The sequence below is a fragment of the Canis aureus genome, chromosome 31, assembly GCF_053574225.1.
Source record: "Canis aureus isolate CA01 chromosome 31, VMU_Caureus_v.1.0, whole genome shotgun sequence".
Taxonomy (NCBI): domain Eukaryota; kingdom Metazoa; phylum Chordata; class Mammalia; order Carnivora; family Canidae; genus Canis; species Canis aureus.
This window is the reverse complement of record NC_135641.1, coordinates 16,154,184-16,171,784: the sequence shown is the minus strand read 5'-3', so window position 1 is coordinate 16,171,784 and position 17,601 is coordinate 16,154,184. Positions and strand designations below refer to the sequence as shown.

At 48.0% G+C, this 17,601-nt stretch overlaps 1 protein-coding gene across 5 annotated transcripts in view; it reads right to left on the bottom strand.

The window, feature by feature from the left end:
- Window positions 1-17,601, bottom strand: part of LOC144302397 (palmitoyltransferase ZDHHC11-like) — a 43,603-nt gene that overhangs the window by 2,950 nt on the left and 23,052 nt on the right. For 3 of the 5 annotated variants that reach the window (XM_077879675.1, XM_077879672.1, XM_077879674.1), the window contains exons 10-13: window positions 16,811-16,898; window positions 9,031-9,065; window positions 7,311-7,404; window positions 1,633-1,708 (exon numbers count right to left, since the gene is read on the bottom strand). In XM_077879675.1, the coding sequence (XP_077735801.1) occupies window positions 1,691-1,708; window positions 7,311-7,404; window positions 9,031-9,065; window positions 16,811-16,898 (235 nt within the window). In that variant the 3' untranslated portion in view covers window positions 1,633-1,690. Of the gene's footprint in view, window positions 1-1,632; window positions 1,709-7,310; window positions 7,405-9,030; window positions 9,066-15,155; window positions 15,376-16,810; window positions 16,899-17,601 lie in introns of those variants that run through there. The other 2 variants (XM_077879673.1, XM_077879676.1) reach the window with 2 other exon arrangements.

The following is a 17,601-nucleotide window of genomic DNA, read 5'->3' as shown; positions in this document are numbered from 1 at the left end:
GTGTATCTAGAATCTCATTCACCATTCCTGGGCTCATCAGATCGTAGGACCTGTGGGTTGGCAGCTAGGGCAGCGCAGGGCTCTCCACCCATAAACACCTCCCCCCATTGCTGGGACAGATCACACCACAGATCTGGCCCAGCTTTGCTCACCAGCCTCCATGTTTGGCCACGGAACCCTCCAGCTCTGGGGTCATGCTCCCAGGTTCCAGCTGTGTTCCATGCCGCTAAATGCCTCAGTGAACTGTGAGCCCTAAGTTTTGTTTTTTTTCAAATACGCACGTAAATTAAACAAGTTTTCTGTCCTCATCAGATGTTTTTCACTTTGCCTTTTGTTTCCCAAAACAATAAGCACAGTTACTCTGCCTTTTGTCCCCGAGCCCCTGCCCCACGCCCTTGTGTGTCTGTGTCTGCAGCCACGTTGGGGGAGAGCGGCTTATTTCTTCCTGGTGCCTCCCAGCACCTGCTAATCCTCAGCCTGAGGAGTCTAGGGATCAAGTCAGGGACAGTCTGTCCTTCCAAGCTGTTGGCAGAGATTTTTCTCAGCTCCCTTCAGCTCTGAGGCTTGAGATGGCTGGTTACTCTTGCATTCCATCAGAGTGACAATCCAGGGATAGCCATTTGAGTCCCAACTTTATGGGATCACCCCCTTGCCTGCCACTCTGGCTGTGCTCTGAGCTTGGTCTTCTGGCTCCCTCCTGGAAAGCTGGGAAGATGTAGCCCCCCAGGGGAAGCAGTGCCCATGGCGGAGTTCTCTTTGGGTCTCTCTGCCTCTGCCCCTGGCCTGAGGATCCCCAGCTCCTCACCAGTCTGGAGCGCCTGCACCCCATGAGTGGCAAGCACACAGCTCCCAGCTGTCAGTCTACCTGGGAGCCAAGCTGCCATGTGAGTGGACCTGAGGCAGGCTCTCTGTCACTTACGCCACTGGTTTGTATTTTATGATCCTTAAAACCTAACTTGAGTCCTCTCCAGAATCATAGAGAAAAAAAACTCACCCTTTCAGCCTCTACCTCCTTTTCCAGGAGCTACTGATTCCATGCCACAGGCATGGTAAGAGGCCAACATACTCAAGCACCGTGTACTCTGAGGGGAGGCGTTACCGTGGTAAACATCTTCGATGAGGTAGCACTGTTCAGAAGCACCCCGCAAGGATCACGTGGGCAGACAGCGCCATCACTGGGCACTTTGGCAGACAGCACCTGGGTGGCCGGGTCTGAGCTTCTACAGAGCCCCTCAGCCCTTCTGTTCTAGTGCTCATCAAACTGTCTGTGGCCCTTGCTCTGTGTGCACACTAGTGAGTTGGCCACTAGTTGGCCACCACTGCTCTCTGGGGTCCACAGCTCAGACTGGTGGTCACACAGAGGACACCCAGGGCCAGCTCCCAGCTGATGCCTCTGCTAGGTGTTGGCCCCACCTCTTGTATCTGCAGAGCAGGAGGCGGGTGAGCATGGGATGTCAGGCACCCATGTTCTATATGAACTCAAGCTTGTCCTCTGTGTCACTGAGAACACAAGTGTCCCACCCGGGATCATCCATTGGTTATCTCTCCTTTTTTTTTTTCCATAGAAAATATTTAACTCTTTAGAGAGTCAAACTTGGGTTGATCTGAACACCCAAAACATGGGTATCTTACCTTAGGCTGAGTCTACAAATTTGGCACTGTCTCCTCTCATGGGCTGCCTTATTTCTCCTTATTCTTCCTTTGAAACCTGCAGAGAGAGAAATAACAGGGGATATGGATGCATCTGTTATGCTGCCAGAGGCAGCAAATGAACCTGGCTGTGCCCCTGATGAGCTCTGGGACCCAGGCAATAACCTTGCCACCTGAGTTCAGAGCACTCACTTCCATGTGTGGCTGCTGACACAGTTGTACTGAGGGGAATGCTGGCTTCTCATGATGGAGACAAGTGGTGCTCCGCCTAATGAGCAGGAGGGTCTCAGCCCATTTGGTACTGAGGAAGGGGCAACAAGGACACAGCACAGGCCATCTCTTACCTGGTGCCTTCCCTGCACAACTCTGCTTACTGGTGGTGAGTCTTGGCTCCCCAGGAGCCCCGGTGTCTTCACACCAGCTCCTGAAAGCAGGCAGCTTATTCTCTGACCTTGTGTTCCCAGGCCCTGCCATCAGGTGACCTATCATCCCATTCACATGGGTGGGCAGCTAGGAGGGGAGGGCATGGTTCTTACCAAAGGGCCAAGGATGGTGCTCATTCTAACTTTCAGGGCTGCACGCAGCAGGAACCAGACACTGCACTGTGCACAGTTTGCCCCTGGAAGTTCTGAAAGACCTACAAGTACAAGTGTCTCTGGGAGACTTCTAAGTTTGTAGAGTGCAGCAGTCCCCCTCCCTGAGCCGGCACCTGAGAATTACAGTCAAGATACAAACTGATGCTGAATGAGTAAAGATCTAACTTTATAGGAAATGAAAGGGAAGCCCTTGCTGATGATGAACGGCCATTCCCTGAAGAAGAAGTGAATGGGAAGACTGTAGAAAGCCGAGATTTGAGGGATGTGCTGTTGGGATGGGCAGTCCTTCAGGGGCTCCATCATGGAGTCACGGGCACCAAGGTGGGAGCAGGGCTCTGACAGGTAATAGGGGTGCCACAGCAGCCAGGTGGGTGACTGCTGCCATCAAACTTCTCAGCCCATGGATAGTAGTAGGGCATCCACCACAGATGGCCACAGAGGGGACAGCAATCCTGGTTGAGGCAGGATGTGAGAGAAAAACCCACAGGAGGTGCTCAGGAAGTGAAGGTGATCACAGTATTACTGAAAATACAGGGAAGCACACTATTTGTTTAGAATGAAGGTGAAAACACCACAGAGCTTGGCAGTGTAACCATGGAGGGCAATGGGGAGAGATCTGGGGAAGGTAGTGACTCCTGTTTCAGAGTGTGTCTCAGCAGCCTTCACTGGAGGACAAAGTGGTGGAGCAGGAAGCACAAGAGGTCAGTCCTCCACAGAAATAACCACTATGTGGAAGCGCACCATCAGGGTCAGCTCTGGAACTGGACAAGCACAGTGACAATGTGCAGCACCAGGGAAGGGGCACACCTTGTCCCTCCTGAGTGAGCAGTGTGTGAGCCAGCAGCCATCCATCCTCAGTCCTCCGGGGGCTGCAGGAGAACAGCCCTTTCTCCTGGAGCAGCCAACGCCTGGGCAGACAGCAGGAGCTCCATACTCCAGAACCTATGCATTGTGCCTTTTGGTTGGTCTGGTCGTGCCCTTGGGGGCCGGCACAGGTGCTCTCTTGTCCTGGCCAAATTGGCAACAATAGCTCCCTTCAGGGGCATTGACTGGATCATTTATTCCCGCTATTTGCAGCCTGACATTTAAGGAAATCACTGGCTGACCACACAGATAATGAGAGAAACTTCACAACAAGAAATACACACTTCACAGAAGTAGTTTGGAAGAGTCACAAATTGATAATTCAAAAACCTAAATGATCCCTGAGCAAGGGGAGAATCTGATGTCCAGACCTAACACATTGTAATACTCAGAATATCCAGTTTTCAACAAGAAAACCATAAAACAAAGAAATAGGAAAATATGATCTACTCAATGGAGAAAAATAATTTGACAGAATTTCCCAGAAGACACCCAAACATTTGAATTAGTAGTCAAGGACATTAAATCAGCTGTCTTAAATGTGCTCAGTGAGCCAAGGCGAAGAACTAAAGGAATTCAGGAAAATACTGAAAGAACAAAAAAGAATATCAAGAAAGTGTTAGAAATTACAATAAGGAACCAAACAGAAATTGTGCCACTGAAAAGTGTGAAATTCACTAGTGGAGTCCACCATCTGTGAGCAGGAGAAGAAAGGATCAGTGAGCTTGAAGACAACTGAAATTATCCAGTCTGGGGACCAGGGAGAAAGTGGAATGAAGGAAAATGAACAGAAGAGAGAAAAAAGTATCTGAAGAAACGCTGGCTGCACACTTCCCAAATATGATGGAAGGTATGGATCTGCATGTCCAAGGTGCTCAATTGATGCCAAGCAGATAAACACAGAAGGGTTCAGAGTGAGGCACGGCACTGCCAGATTTTCAGAACCCAGACAGGATTCTGAAAGCAGAAAGACAGAAATGGTTTATCCCGTACCAGGAGCCTCAGTAAGACCAACAGCTTATTCTCCCCAGAAACCATGGAAGCCAGAGGGTACATGTCTTGTAAGGTAAGGAAAATAAAATCTGCCAAACTAAGAATTCTAAATCCAACAAAACTGTCTTTTGAGGATAAAGAAGAAATCAAGACATTTTTAGATAAATAAAAGTTAAGAGAATTCATGAACAACAGACCTTTCCTATAAGAAATGCTAAAGGGAGCGTTTTGGGCTAAAATGGAGGCTTTACACAATGGAAGAAGTAAAGAACTGATAAAGATAACCACACATGCTAATATATAATAAGCCAGGATTATTGCACTTTGGTTTGTAGCTCCTCTTCTCCATGTGATTTAAAAGACAAATTCATAAAACGATAATTATAAATCTTTCCTAATAGGTACACAATGTGTAAAGATATAATCTTTGATGTTAATAATATAAAAGAGGAGGGCTGGAGATGTAGAGGATCAGAGTGTTTGTCTAGTACAAACACTAGTTGAGTTGGTATTATTCGACTCTTAAAAGTTTAAGATGTTGGGGCAGCCCAGGAGGCTCAGTGGTTTAGTGCCACCTTCAGCCCAGGGCGTGACCCTGGAGACCCGGGACCGAGTCCCATGTCGGGCTCCCTGCATGGAGCCTGCTTCTCCCTCTGCCTGTGTCTCTGCCTCTCTCTCTGTGTGTGTCTCTCATGAATGAATAAATAAAATCTTTTTTAAAAGTTTAAGATGTTAATTGTAATCCCTAAGGTAACTAGTGAGAAGATAACTAAAAAATATAAGGAGGAAGGAAGAGGAGAACAAAAATGACACAGTCAGGGCACCTGGATGGCTCAGTGGTTGAGCATCTGCCTTTGGCTCAGGGCATGATCCTGGGGTCCTGGAATTGAGTTCCACATCAAGCTAGCTCCCTGTGAGGAGCCTGCTTCTCCCTCTGCCTGTGTCTCTGCTTCTCTCTCTATGTCTCTCATGAATAAATAAATAAAATCTTTTTTAAAAAATGGCACAGTCTGCAAATTCAACTAAATACCAAAAAAGGCTGTAGTGGAAGCATTGTGGAATAAAAAAATATATGGGACATACAGCAAACAAATCAGTGGGGAACAGACAGTCTATTTAATGTTTGGTGAATGCAGCTTGAACAACAGAAACCCACATGGAAGAGATGAAGCTGGGTCCCTACCTCACACCAAACACACCAGTGAACCATAAAGGTGAGAACTCAACTCTCAAAATCGAATGTTGAAAATTTGTAGATGACTTTCTTTTAGATGCTGGAGTTAAAGATTAATCAAGACCAAAGAGCATGATCTTTTTTTTTTTTTTCAAGAAGCATTATCATAAAATATGTACAAATGTGAGTATATTGAAAGGATGGTTCTGGGTCATCATATGTCAGTGAAGCTAAGCAGGAGTCCAAGTGCTCTGTGATTCACCCAACTAACGAGGGGTCTGTATCAAGAATATATAAAGAATTCAAATAAATCTGTAAGAAAAGCAGAAAGAGCATGACAGGAAAATGGGCCAAGGACAAGAGCAAGCACTTCCTGTAGGAGGACACGTACTTGGCCAGCGCACATGCGGTGCCATCAGTCTTAAGGGAAAGGCTGGGAGGACAGGAAGCCACCGCCTGCACCCCTCAGGTGCCTCAGGTGCTGGGCGGGGGGGGCGGATATGGACCAATGGGGTTTCACAAACACTTCTGTGGGGGTGCAGACCACACACACCCTTTAGAAAGAGGCCCCTACAGGGGCATCTATCCTGTGCACACACAGCTGTGGGAGCAGTGGTCACAGAGGGCAGGCACGCGCACTCACAATTGTCTCGACATCTATTAAGTGAAAAGGTGATTCTCCCAAAGTCCAGACATACGCACTGTCCCTTCCATGAGATAAACAGTAAGCAGTGACTGCATGTATTTTTCAGGAATATATTTAACCTGAAACACAAGTACAAAGAGTGTGGCCAGGGCCACAGACCAGGGGCCACATCAGGACCCTGCCTGTTCCTGGGCGGTGGGTACTTTGTCTGGCACCCAAAAAAAACATAAAATACTGAGTAAGTTGAGAAATTAGATCATGCAGAGGTCAATGATGAGTTTGTGTCCCAGACAAGAGTTATGATTATTGCACACCAGGGTCTAAGACAATGTGGGGGATGGGGGCCACCGGGCAGCAGTGCTCACAACCTCTCACGGAGTCCTCATGTATCACACCCTGAGAGTGACAGCCACGTCTTCACCACCTCATGGAGACCCCAAGACTCAGGCAGCAAGTGGTTCACAAACCTGCTCTGGGATGTGGAACCAGTAACGTCTCCAGGGCATAATGAACCCAAGTCCACCTGTACCACACGGGACCTGTTCCTTTCTAACCACTTGGCTGAGAGCTACAGACACTGGGGTCACCCATAGAGGGGCGCGCCTGGTGTGCAGCAAGGGTCAGACATGGGTTCTGGACCAAGCCTGAGGCGGACAGAAGGCCTCACGCCAGGGTGTGGACCTGGTGCCCGTGCAGGGGACAGGATGTCCAGGTTGGGGTGTGGACATGGTGTGTCCTGAGCCTCTTGCAGCTACAGAAATGACTCAGGCCCCACGGGCTGGGAGCGGTGGGCAGTCCCGTGAGTACAGCCCCACTCTGCCAGGATCTTTGGGCACCTGCTAGTGTGACCAGCACTGTGCTGTACCTGCCTGGCTACACGGGCCACCCACATCCCGTCCCGGGGCCACCCATCCTTTATCTGAGGCTTCCCAACTCTAGCCCATGCGTGGCTCACACGCTCGCTCACATGCCCAGTGTTGACCATCCGTCACAAACCCCATCTGCTTCTACAGTTACTCTCCAGCACCGACTATGACATACCAGAAGTTGGAAGGATGGCACAGAGAGCACCCCAGAATGTCACAGAGCGTCATGCCCTCCATCCTCTACCACATGGCGACACTGGCATGTGGCACCAGAGCAAGCATCGGGGCTTGGCCCAGGGACACCTGTCTGGGGACTCCATCTGGCGCACATGGGCCCCATGTCAGGAGCACAATGTGCCCCTTGCTGCCCCTTGAGCAGCATCCCTGGCACCTGGGAATCGGGGAGCACCGGTGCAACGAGCATCCAGAACACGGTGCCGACCTCTGCTCTGGGGGGCCCCCGTCCTGCGATGGGCTCTCATCCCTGCGTCTGAGCTCAGTCATCGGCAGCCCCAGCTCACCTTGGGCAACAAGGAGTTCTCCGGGCTGGTGCTGGAGGCAGAGCTCAGGTTTGTCGACCCCGACAGCGACAGGAGCACCTTCTGCCTAGGTCTGCTAGGTGGGTGGAGAAGGAGAAACATGTGAGTGAGGAGGCCCCACTCTGGGTGAGCGCAGGGCGGGGACCCTGCAGGCGCACAGGTCATGGGTGTCTCCCTGCTGGGGTCCCCTCGTCTGCAGCCTCAGGGACAGGCAGCGGCTGGGGGCCGTCTGAGTGCTGGGGTCCTGCAGAACAGGCAGGAGGGCCTCTGGCAAGGACTCGCTTCCTCTGCCAGCAGGATGGTCAAGCAGACAGAAGTAGCTGCGAGTGTGGGCTACGTCCCCCTCACATGCTCATTCCGTCAGCTGAGTTCTATCGGTAGCGAGCTGAACACCCCTGACAGACAAACACGCCAGAAAGTCTGTGTGACGGGTTCCCGCCGACACACGCTGGTGACGCCTGTCCTCCGCAGCTCGGGCTGGCTGTGCTCCCCGCCAGCCTGGCTGCTGCGACAGCAGGTGAGGCCCAAGGAACGGGGGTCGGGGGTGTCTAAAGCGCCAAGTGGTCACTCGACCCAAACTGCTAGGTTACCATAGAAATGCTTCTGGCAACAAAAAAGGACTAATAGGGTTTTCGCTGCCCCATGACCCAGGCTGCTGGGGTGGAAAGAAGGAAGTCCACACGGATCAGGGTGATGCCACGCCCTGGCCGGTCAGACGACCTCAGGGACCCCACGATGTGTGGATGTCTGTCTCAGGTGAGAGAACAGCTTCCCTCACGTCCCCTCCGATATCCCGTCCGCATTCCCGTCCACGTCCCCAGCATGGCTACCTGACTCCACTGTCAGCACATGACCTTCGTGGTCACAGCAGGCCCAGCCAGGAGCCCAGGCCAGGGCGTGGAGGCCAGGGGTGCGGGGAGGGGAGGACAGCACGGGGCGGTGGGGGGGGGTGGCAGGGACGTTACCTGAGGGCCAGAGAGGGGCCTGTGTGTCTGGTGGGTGACATTCGAGTAAATGACTCGCCCTTTGTATTTTTATTTTAAATTGCATTAAACGGCACTGAATGAAGGCTACCATGTCCACGCACAGCTAAGGACACTATTTTCACAGGACCACCCTCTTAAGGACAAAGGGAGCTGGCACTCACTGCGTGCTGCACGCAGCACTCCAGGAGAGGACGGCCTGTGGTGGCCGCAGAGCTTCGTTGTGGGGACAGAAGTTGGGAGGCTCCACAGATCTTACAGTCTGTCAGCAGCCACTGTCCGCCCCCGCAGCCCAGGGTGGAAAGGCTGCGTGCTCCTTGGGGGCGGGGGAGGGGGGCGGCCACAACTTCAGCCCCGAGACAAGGAAGGAGCAAAAGGACAAGCCCTGACTCGGCCCAACGCCGCTACACTCACGACCTGCACCTGTACGGGCCGCAGGACCAGAATAAAGGGGCGCCACCCGGACCTGCGCATGGACACACGGCCCTTGGGAAGGACGTAGAGCAGCAGTACTGTGACTGTCCGAGGAGAGCCAGTGTGATGAGCCGCTTGAGCAGCCATCCACGTCTGTGGGGTCGGGGGAAGCAATTCTGTCTTCTAATCCATCCCCGCGGCGTTGGGAGGTCTCCCACCCAAGACTGTCTCCCTCAGGAATGGTGGGTAGGGTGGGACTCGGCTATTTCCAGGCAGGAAACCCCTCAGGACACTCACACACTTACCCGAGTACCAACACAGTCGGGTTACCATCCGCTTCCTGTGAGGGTGTAAACGAGAATTCATAGCATGAGAAACAAAGGCATGCTTGACATGAGCTTCTTCTTACACAAAATCTGTCCATTATTAGCTCGTTTTGAGCAAGGGTGCCTGGGCTCTGGGTCCACGGAAGGGGTCCCTGCGGGAGAGTGCCTCCCTCCCAGTGCCCCGACCCCTGGGCACCCTGAGGGCACCTGCTTGGGCGGTGGGGCCTGTACGGAGGGAGCACACTGAGTGAGGCCACCAGGCAGCCAACCTCTGTGACAGGTTTATGCGCAGGCAGAGAGGACGCAGGTGCACAGAGGAGAGAGGCCTCAGAAGAACCCAACCTTGACACCTGGACCTCAGACTCCCAACCTACAGATGGTGAGATCCTCTGTTCCTCACTGAAGCCGCAGTCTGTGCCAGGGGTGGCAGCTGCAGGAGCTGGTGCATCATGCCACCTCTGGGGAGCACCCAGGGTGGGACGCCACTCCTGTGAGGCCTGCTCATTTCCACAGAGGTACTGCCTACTGTGTGCCAGCATGGCATCACCTCCATTCCCACTTCCACCCTACCACAATGGACACAACTCTGCTGACCAGCTCCAACCAGCTCTGACCAGCTCCGACTAGCATTGACCAGCTCCGACCAGCTCTGACCAGCTCTGATCAACTCTGACAGCACATTCTTGGTGCTGCTCCATTCTAGGTGGGTTGTTGTGGCCCCTTCCTGTGGCTGTAACTTGCTTTCCCGCCATCTTGAATGATGCTGAGCATCATGTAAGTTTGTTGAAATCTAACCCTAAATTTTGATGAAGTCCAATGTATCATTTTTTCTTCTTTAAATTTTATTTTTTATTTTATTTTTTTTAAATTTTTATTTATTTATTTATGATAGTCACAGAGAGAGAGAGAGAGAGAGAGAGAGAGAGGCAGAGACACAGGCAGAGGGAGAAGCAGGCTCCATGCACCGGGAGCCCGACGTGGGATTCGATCCCGGGTCTCCAGGATCGCGCCCTGGGCCAAAGACAGGCGCTAAACCGCTGCGCCACCCAGGGATCCCTCTTCTTTAAATTTTAAATAATTTAAAATTATTTCATATATTTTTACTCTAAGAATCACGTGAATATACTTAATACTCTAGAAAATAGAGAAAACTAAAACTTACCCAGAGTTCCATATTCCTAATATATTTCTCAGCATTTCCCATTAATCTTTATTTCCCCATTTATAGGATTTGTTTTTATTTTATACAATTGCAAATTTTCCATAAATGTAATTTTATACTGCTTTCCCCTACTTATTATATCATAAGCATTTCAAAAATGTTATTATAGGGGCACCTGGGTGGCTCAGATCATGATCCCAGGGTCCTGGGATGTATCCTCACATCAGGCTCCCAGCTGATTGGGGGAGCCTGCTTCTCCCTCTCCCTCTGCTGCTTGTGCTCACTCTCTCTCAATAAATAAAATCTTTTTAAAAAGATATGATATAGTTTTCATAGTCAGAATCTCCAATGGCTCCGTCATCTTTCAGAATTGGATATTCAGCCTATTTTGCTTAATAACTCACCTGATTTGGGATTTTTAGATTGTTTCACATTTTTCATTATTGCAAATGATGTTATAGTGAGCATCTCTGCATAAAGTTTTGCCCACATTTATAACTGACTCCTTCAGGTAATAATATTAAACAACTGAGCGCTTCCTAAGTACTAGCTACTGTACTAAGTACATGGATTATCTTCACTTAATCTTTACAAAACACTTATAGGAAGATAATTTTATTGTCCTCCTTTAGATGAGGAAACCAGCAAAGACGAATGAGGTTCCCACCCAGGGTTACAGGCAGAGCTAGACTGAATCCAGGAATCCTGCAGTCTGTTTTCATTCTCAGGGGCACATGGGTCAGAATTTCATCAACAGACTGACTTAAAAACTAACCCTATGATCGTGCACCTCATGGTAACTGTGCACCAGATTGAGCATCTCACACACACACTAGCAACCACTTGAGATGATGAGGTGTTGACCAGACCTTCCACAATAATCCCTGGTGCTGTATTTACTACTTTCCCTATCATAGCAAAGAAACCTTTGCCTAACACAAGATCACAATTTATAATTTCTTCTAAAAGAGTTAAGGCTTTACGTCTTAAATTCAAGTGTATGATCAGTTTTGAGTTATTTATATAGTTGAAGTATGGTATTAAGTTGCTTATATTTCAAAGTGGATATCCAATTGTTCCAATTCCATCTGTCAAAATTTTCATTTCTCCCCAATGGACTGACTTGGAACCTTTGTTGAAAATCAATTGACCACAAATGTAAAGGTTTATTTCTAAAATTTTTACTCTACTACATTGACTTATATGTCTATCCTTATCCTAGTACCACACTGTCCTGAGTCCTGTAGCTTTTTAGTAAATTTTGAAGTCAGGTTGTATAATTCTTCCAGTTTTGTTCTCTTTTCAAAATTGTTCTGGCTACCCCAGATCCCCTGAATTTCCACACACATTTTATGATCAGCTTGTTGATTTCCTTAGAAAGAAAGAGCCTCCTGGGAATTTAATAGGGATTGCACTAAATCTACAGATTAGTTTGGGGGGAAAAATGCTATCTTAACAATATTAAGTGTTCCAGGCATTCAAATTGGCAAAGAAGAAGTCAAACTCTCCCTCTCCGCCGATGACATGATACTCTACATAGAAAACCCAAAAGTCTCCACCCCAAGATTGCTAGAACTCATACAGCAATTTGGTAGCGTGGCAGGATACAAAATCAATGCCCAGAAATCAGTGGCATTTCTATACACTAACAATGAGAATGAAGAAAGAGAAATTGAGGAGTCAATCCCATTTACAATTGCACCCAAAAGCATAAGATACCTAGGAATAAACCTAACCAAAGAGGTAAAGGATCTATACCCTAAAAACTATAGAACACTTCTGAAAGAAATTGAGGAAGACACAAAGAGATGGAAAAATATTCCATGCTCATGGATTGGCAGAATTAATATTGTGAAAATGTCAATGTTACCCAGGGCAAAATACACGTTTAATGCAATCCCTATCAAAATACCATGGACTTTCTTCAGAGAGTTAGAACAAATTATTTTAAGATTTGTGTGGAATCAGAAAAGACCCCGAATAGCCAGGGGAATTTTAAAAAAGAAAACCGTATCTGGGGGCATCACAATGCCAGATTTCAGGTTGTACTACAAAGCTGTGGTCATCAAGACAGTGTGGTACTGGCACAAAAACAGATGCATAGATCAATGGAACAGAATAGAGAACCCAGAAGTGGACCCTGAACTTTATGGTCAACTAATATTCGATAAAGGAGGAAAGACTATCCATTGGAAGAAAGACAGTCTCTTCAATAAATGGTGCTGGGAAAATTGGACATCCACATGCAGAAGAATGAAACTAGACCACTCTCTTTCACCATACACAAAGATAAACTCAAAATGGATGAAAGATCTAAATGTGAGACAAGATTCCATCAAAATCCTAGAGAAGAATACAGGCAACACCCTTTTTGAACTCAGCCACAGTAACTTCTTGCAAGATACATCCACGAAGGCAAAAGAAACAAAAGCAAAAATGAACTATTGGGACTTCATCAAGATAAGAAGCTTTTGCACAGCAAAGGATACAGTCAACAAAACTAAAAGACAACCTACAGAATGGGAGAAGATATTTGCAAATGACATATCAGATAAAGGGCTAGTTTCCAAGATCTATAAAGAACTTATTAATCTCAACACCAAAGAAACAAACAATCCAATCATGAAATGGGCAAAAGACATGAAGAGAAATCTCACAGAGGAAGACATAGACATGGCCAACATGCACATGAGAAAATGCTCTGCATCACTTGCCATCAGGGAAATACAAATCAAAACCACAATGAGATACCACCTCACACCAGTGAGAATGGGGAACATTAACAAGGCAGGAAACAACAAATGTTGGAGAGGATGCGGAGAAAAGGGAATCCTCTTACACTGTTGGTGGGAATGTGAACTGGTGCAGCCACTCTGGAAAACTGTGTGGAGGTTCCTCAAAGAGTTAAAAATAGACCTGCCCTATGACCCAGCAATTGCACTGTTGGGGATTTACCCCAAAGATACAGATGCAATGAAATGCAGGGACACCTGCACCCCGATGTTTATAGCAGCAATGGCCACAATAGCCAAACTGTGGAAGGAGCCTCGGTGTCCATCGAAAGATGAATGGATAAAGAAGATGTGGTTTATGTATACAATGGAATATTCCTCAGCTATTAGAAATGACAAATACCCACCATTTGCTTCAACGTGGATGGAACTGGAGGGTATTATGCTGAGTGAAGTAAGTCAATCAGAGAAGGACAAACATTATATGTTCTCATTCATTTGGGGAATATAAATAATAGTGAAAGGGAATATAAGGGAAGGGAGAAGAAATGTGTGGGAAATATCAGAAAGGGAGACAGAACGTAAAGACTGCTAACTCTGGGAAACAAACTAGGGGTGGTAGGGGAGGAGGGCGGGGGGTGGGAGTGAATGGGTGATGGGCACTGGGGGTTATTCTGTATGTTGGTAAATTGAACACCAATAAAAAATAAATTTAAAAAAATCCTTTCTGATAAGAAATAAGCAATAAAATAATTAATTTAAAAAAAACAATATTAAGTGTTCCAATCCATGAACACTGTATATCTTTCCATTTATTTTAAATGTCTTCAATTTCTCTCAGCAATGATTTATAACTTTCAGTATTTAGATTTTACTCCAGTCTTGTTAAATTTATTATTTTAAAAAATATTGTTAATGGAATACTTAATATTATTTCCAGTTTAATTTTTGCCAAATATAGAAACACGATTGAACTTGCTATTTTTTTTTAAAGACTTTATTCTTGAGAGACACAGGGAGGGAGAGAGAGAGAGAGACAGACAGACATAGGCAAGGGAGAAGTAGGCTTCTTGCAGGGAACCTGATGTAGGACTCGATCCCAGGACTCTGGGATCACGCCCTGAGCCAAAGACAGATGCCCAACCGCTGAGCCACCTGGATGTCCCTAAACTTGCTATTTTTTAATAAGAAAGTCAAAGGAGACTTTTTTCTTTTTTTGAGAGAGACAGAGACAGAGAAAGGATGGAGGGGGGCAGCCCGGGTGGATCAGCAGTTTAGTGCCACCTTCGGCCCAGGGCATGATCCTGGAGACCCAGGATTGAGTCCCACGTCGGGCTCCTTGCATGGAGCCTGCTTCTTCCTCTGCTTGTATCTCTGCCTCTCTCTCTCTCTCTCTCTCTCTCTCTCTCTGTGTGTGTGTGTGTGTGTCATGAATAAATAAAAAGGGAAAGGGAAAAAGGGAAAAAGGGAAAAATGGAAAAAGGGAAAGGGAAAGGGAAAGGGAGGGTGGAGGGAGAGAGAATCTTAAGCAGGCCGCACACCCAGTAAGGAGCCTGGCAACCAATCTGACAGGCTGAGCCAATCTGGCTCAATCTGACAACCCTGAGGTCATGACCTGAGCCAAAACTGAGTTAGATGCTTAACTAACTGAGCCACCCAGGTGCCCCAAAAGAGATTTTTAAAAACAACTGTTTCCATTCCAGATAATGGCAAATTACATAAAACATTTCTAGGTCAACTAAGGCAACTAAGGAAACTCTGACTTTGACCAGAGCTGAAGTGATTTCCTGGGATGGCTGGTGGGAACTCTAACTGATTTCATTGAAGATAAATGTTCCAGAGCCTACTTTAGCTCTAGCTATTTTATTACTAGTTTTTTTTTGTTTTGTTTTTGTTTTTACTTTAGAACTATGTTGTCTGCAATCAACACGGTTCCACTTTCTATTCTTTATTCCTTTTTCTTGTTTTATTTCACTGGCTGGGACTCTAGTCCAATGTTAAATAAAAACACTGAGTGTGGACATCCTTGCTTTGTGCCCAGTTGTAAGAGGGACAGTATTCAATCTTTCACTAGGAAGTTAGTTCTAGTTCGTTGTCAAAATGAAGATCTTTTCAATTCTTTCCTAATTTGTTGAGAACATTTTTTTTTATCATGAATGACAGTTTCTCATTGGCATCTCCTTTTTCTGAATTGACATCATTATATTATTATTGTCCTTTATTGTTAATATTTAATATGAGGTCAATTGGTCTTCACACAGCCATGGTATTTAATCCTGTGTGTTGCTGGATTTGGTTTGCTACCACTTAGTCAATTGTTTCTGTATTTTCTTGAAGGATCTTGCTTCATGGTATTTTCTTGTGATGACACTGTCTGGCTTCGGTATCAGGTTGAAACTGGCCTCACAGAACAGGTTTTCCCTCTGTTTACTGAGAGAACATGTGTACAGCTGTAGTTATTTTTTTTTTAATTCAGTAGAATTCAACAGTGTAGCCACCAGGGCTAGGGATTTTCTATTTTTTATTGAGTTGGGTTTGCTAATTTGTGTAAATTGACTGGTAAGGTAACTACCTTTCTTAAGTAAGAATGCATTTTTCAACTTTGAAAGTTTTAAGTCAAATATAGAAAAGTTCAAGAGACCCAAACCCATGCTATTACTTCTGTTGCATTAGAAAACCATATATGCTTATTTGGTATTTACGGTTTTGAAAGCAGAAGAGAATGTGTCCTGGTCGTGAAGTAGGGAGGGTTTGAGCCATTGAGGTCTCAAAGCTCTGCCCACACTTCAGAGGTGAGCTCAGCCTTATTTAATCTTAGCCATCAAAGTGGGAATGACGATCTGTCTCAGATAATCCATAGAGGGATTAAACATGATGATGGATGACAAGTGTCCAGCAGAGTGGCAATGAATGGTCACGGCTGATTTGGATTCTTGAGACAGGATGGGAATGAAGGGTCCTGAGACTGCTCTACCACACGTTCTAGAGATGAGCTTCAGCCACATGCTGGAGAAGGCTTGAGTACATTCACCTGGACACACACTACAACCAGGTGGGACACCCGGTCAACACCTGCATGATCATCATGTCTTTGTTTCTCTAGATCCATCCTTCCTGTCATTCAGAAGAAGCTGTATGGCAGCCACCACCCAAGAGGAGACGACAGGGGTCGGGTACCAGTGGATGCTGTAACCACCACCACTTGTACCTGGGATTGAGTGCCACCCTGGTTTCCATGTATGTAAGGTCTATATGTGTCACACGGCAGTGGACTGGCAGGGGGAGTCATGCCATATTGTGTTGGCCATGGTTTAAGCTGTGACTCGGCCTGTCACAACCAGTCCCCACTGAAGACCAGCCACCAGCATCCCCAACATGGAACTCTGAGCTCAGGCTGTGTAATGGCACAGTGGACTGGGTGCGTCCTTCTTCCCCACTGACCTGGGGGATGAATAGGGGAGCCCTTCCACTGAGACAGGAGGTGGGCTGCTGAGACCCTGGGGGACATGCCAGAGAATCCTGCCAGGAACCCGCTGGAGTGCTGGCTGCGGATGCCCACACACGTCATCCAAGCACACCTGTGATGTATCTGTTCCCGTGACAACACCCATTCTTCTATCTTCTCTGCTCATCCACCCACCTCGCTGCTTACAATGTCTGTGTCGTTCATCTTATTTCCCTTGCGTTCCCCTCCCACCGTTGTCCCTGTTTGAGCCGAATCCCTGGGAACACTATAAATGCTTTAAACCAGCCAAACAAGTAATTCCAAATACTGCCCTACCCTGGGTTCCTGGGGGGAGGCTTAGACCCTAGGTCGGCTCTCACCTTTGTATTTGAGGCTTATGCACAGCTGCCTCTCACCTACCTTTAGCCACGAGTTCTCTGAGACTGTGGTGGTGGAGCAGGCCTGACGTGAGTGCAGGTCTGGCAGCAGGAGCTCCTTAGGCTTCACTCTGACAGGATGGGGCAGGAGGAAGGGGAGACACATGTCAGCAAGGCAGGGAATGCAGACGGCTACTAAAGCCACAGGCCATAGCAGCATTGTGGCTCCTTCCTGCAATTTCCCTTTCTTCTTCAGCCCCTCTATCCCTTGCGCAGGGGGAGATGCCAGAGAAGGGGCGGGGGGAAGGGGGGTTGAGGAGCACCTGAGGGGAGGGGCTGCAGAAGCAGCAGGGGTGGGTGGTGCTGTGTGCCCCCTGGGGTCAGGAGGGGGTTGAGGGGAAGGAAGAACGAGATCTGTAGGAACTACCACAAGTCGTGGTATGGGTCAGAGACAGAGCTCGTGGGTCACTCAAGTAAATGCAACTGTGGACGTGGGCCGAGCAGTGTCCACCCATGAGCTCATACTGTTGTCAGTGGGGGACTTTCAGATGCAGTCGGACAGCGTCACCCCAGGGCCGAGGCCAGCCCTCAGTCCAGGGACTGGGATCCTTACAAGACGCTAGAGCACAGAGATGCAGTGGGAGCCTCCGCTGAGGCTGGAGGGGTGTGGCCACAGGCCATGGGCCCCGGGGCCCCCCAGCGGCTGCACAAGACAAGGTCCTTGCTGTCGCCCTTTCAGCCTCCAGACTGTGACAGAACCTGTCTCTGCCATGTGAGCCACCCAGTGAGGGACTCTGCTGCCTGGACCTCCACCACCACGACAGGATGATGCAC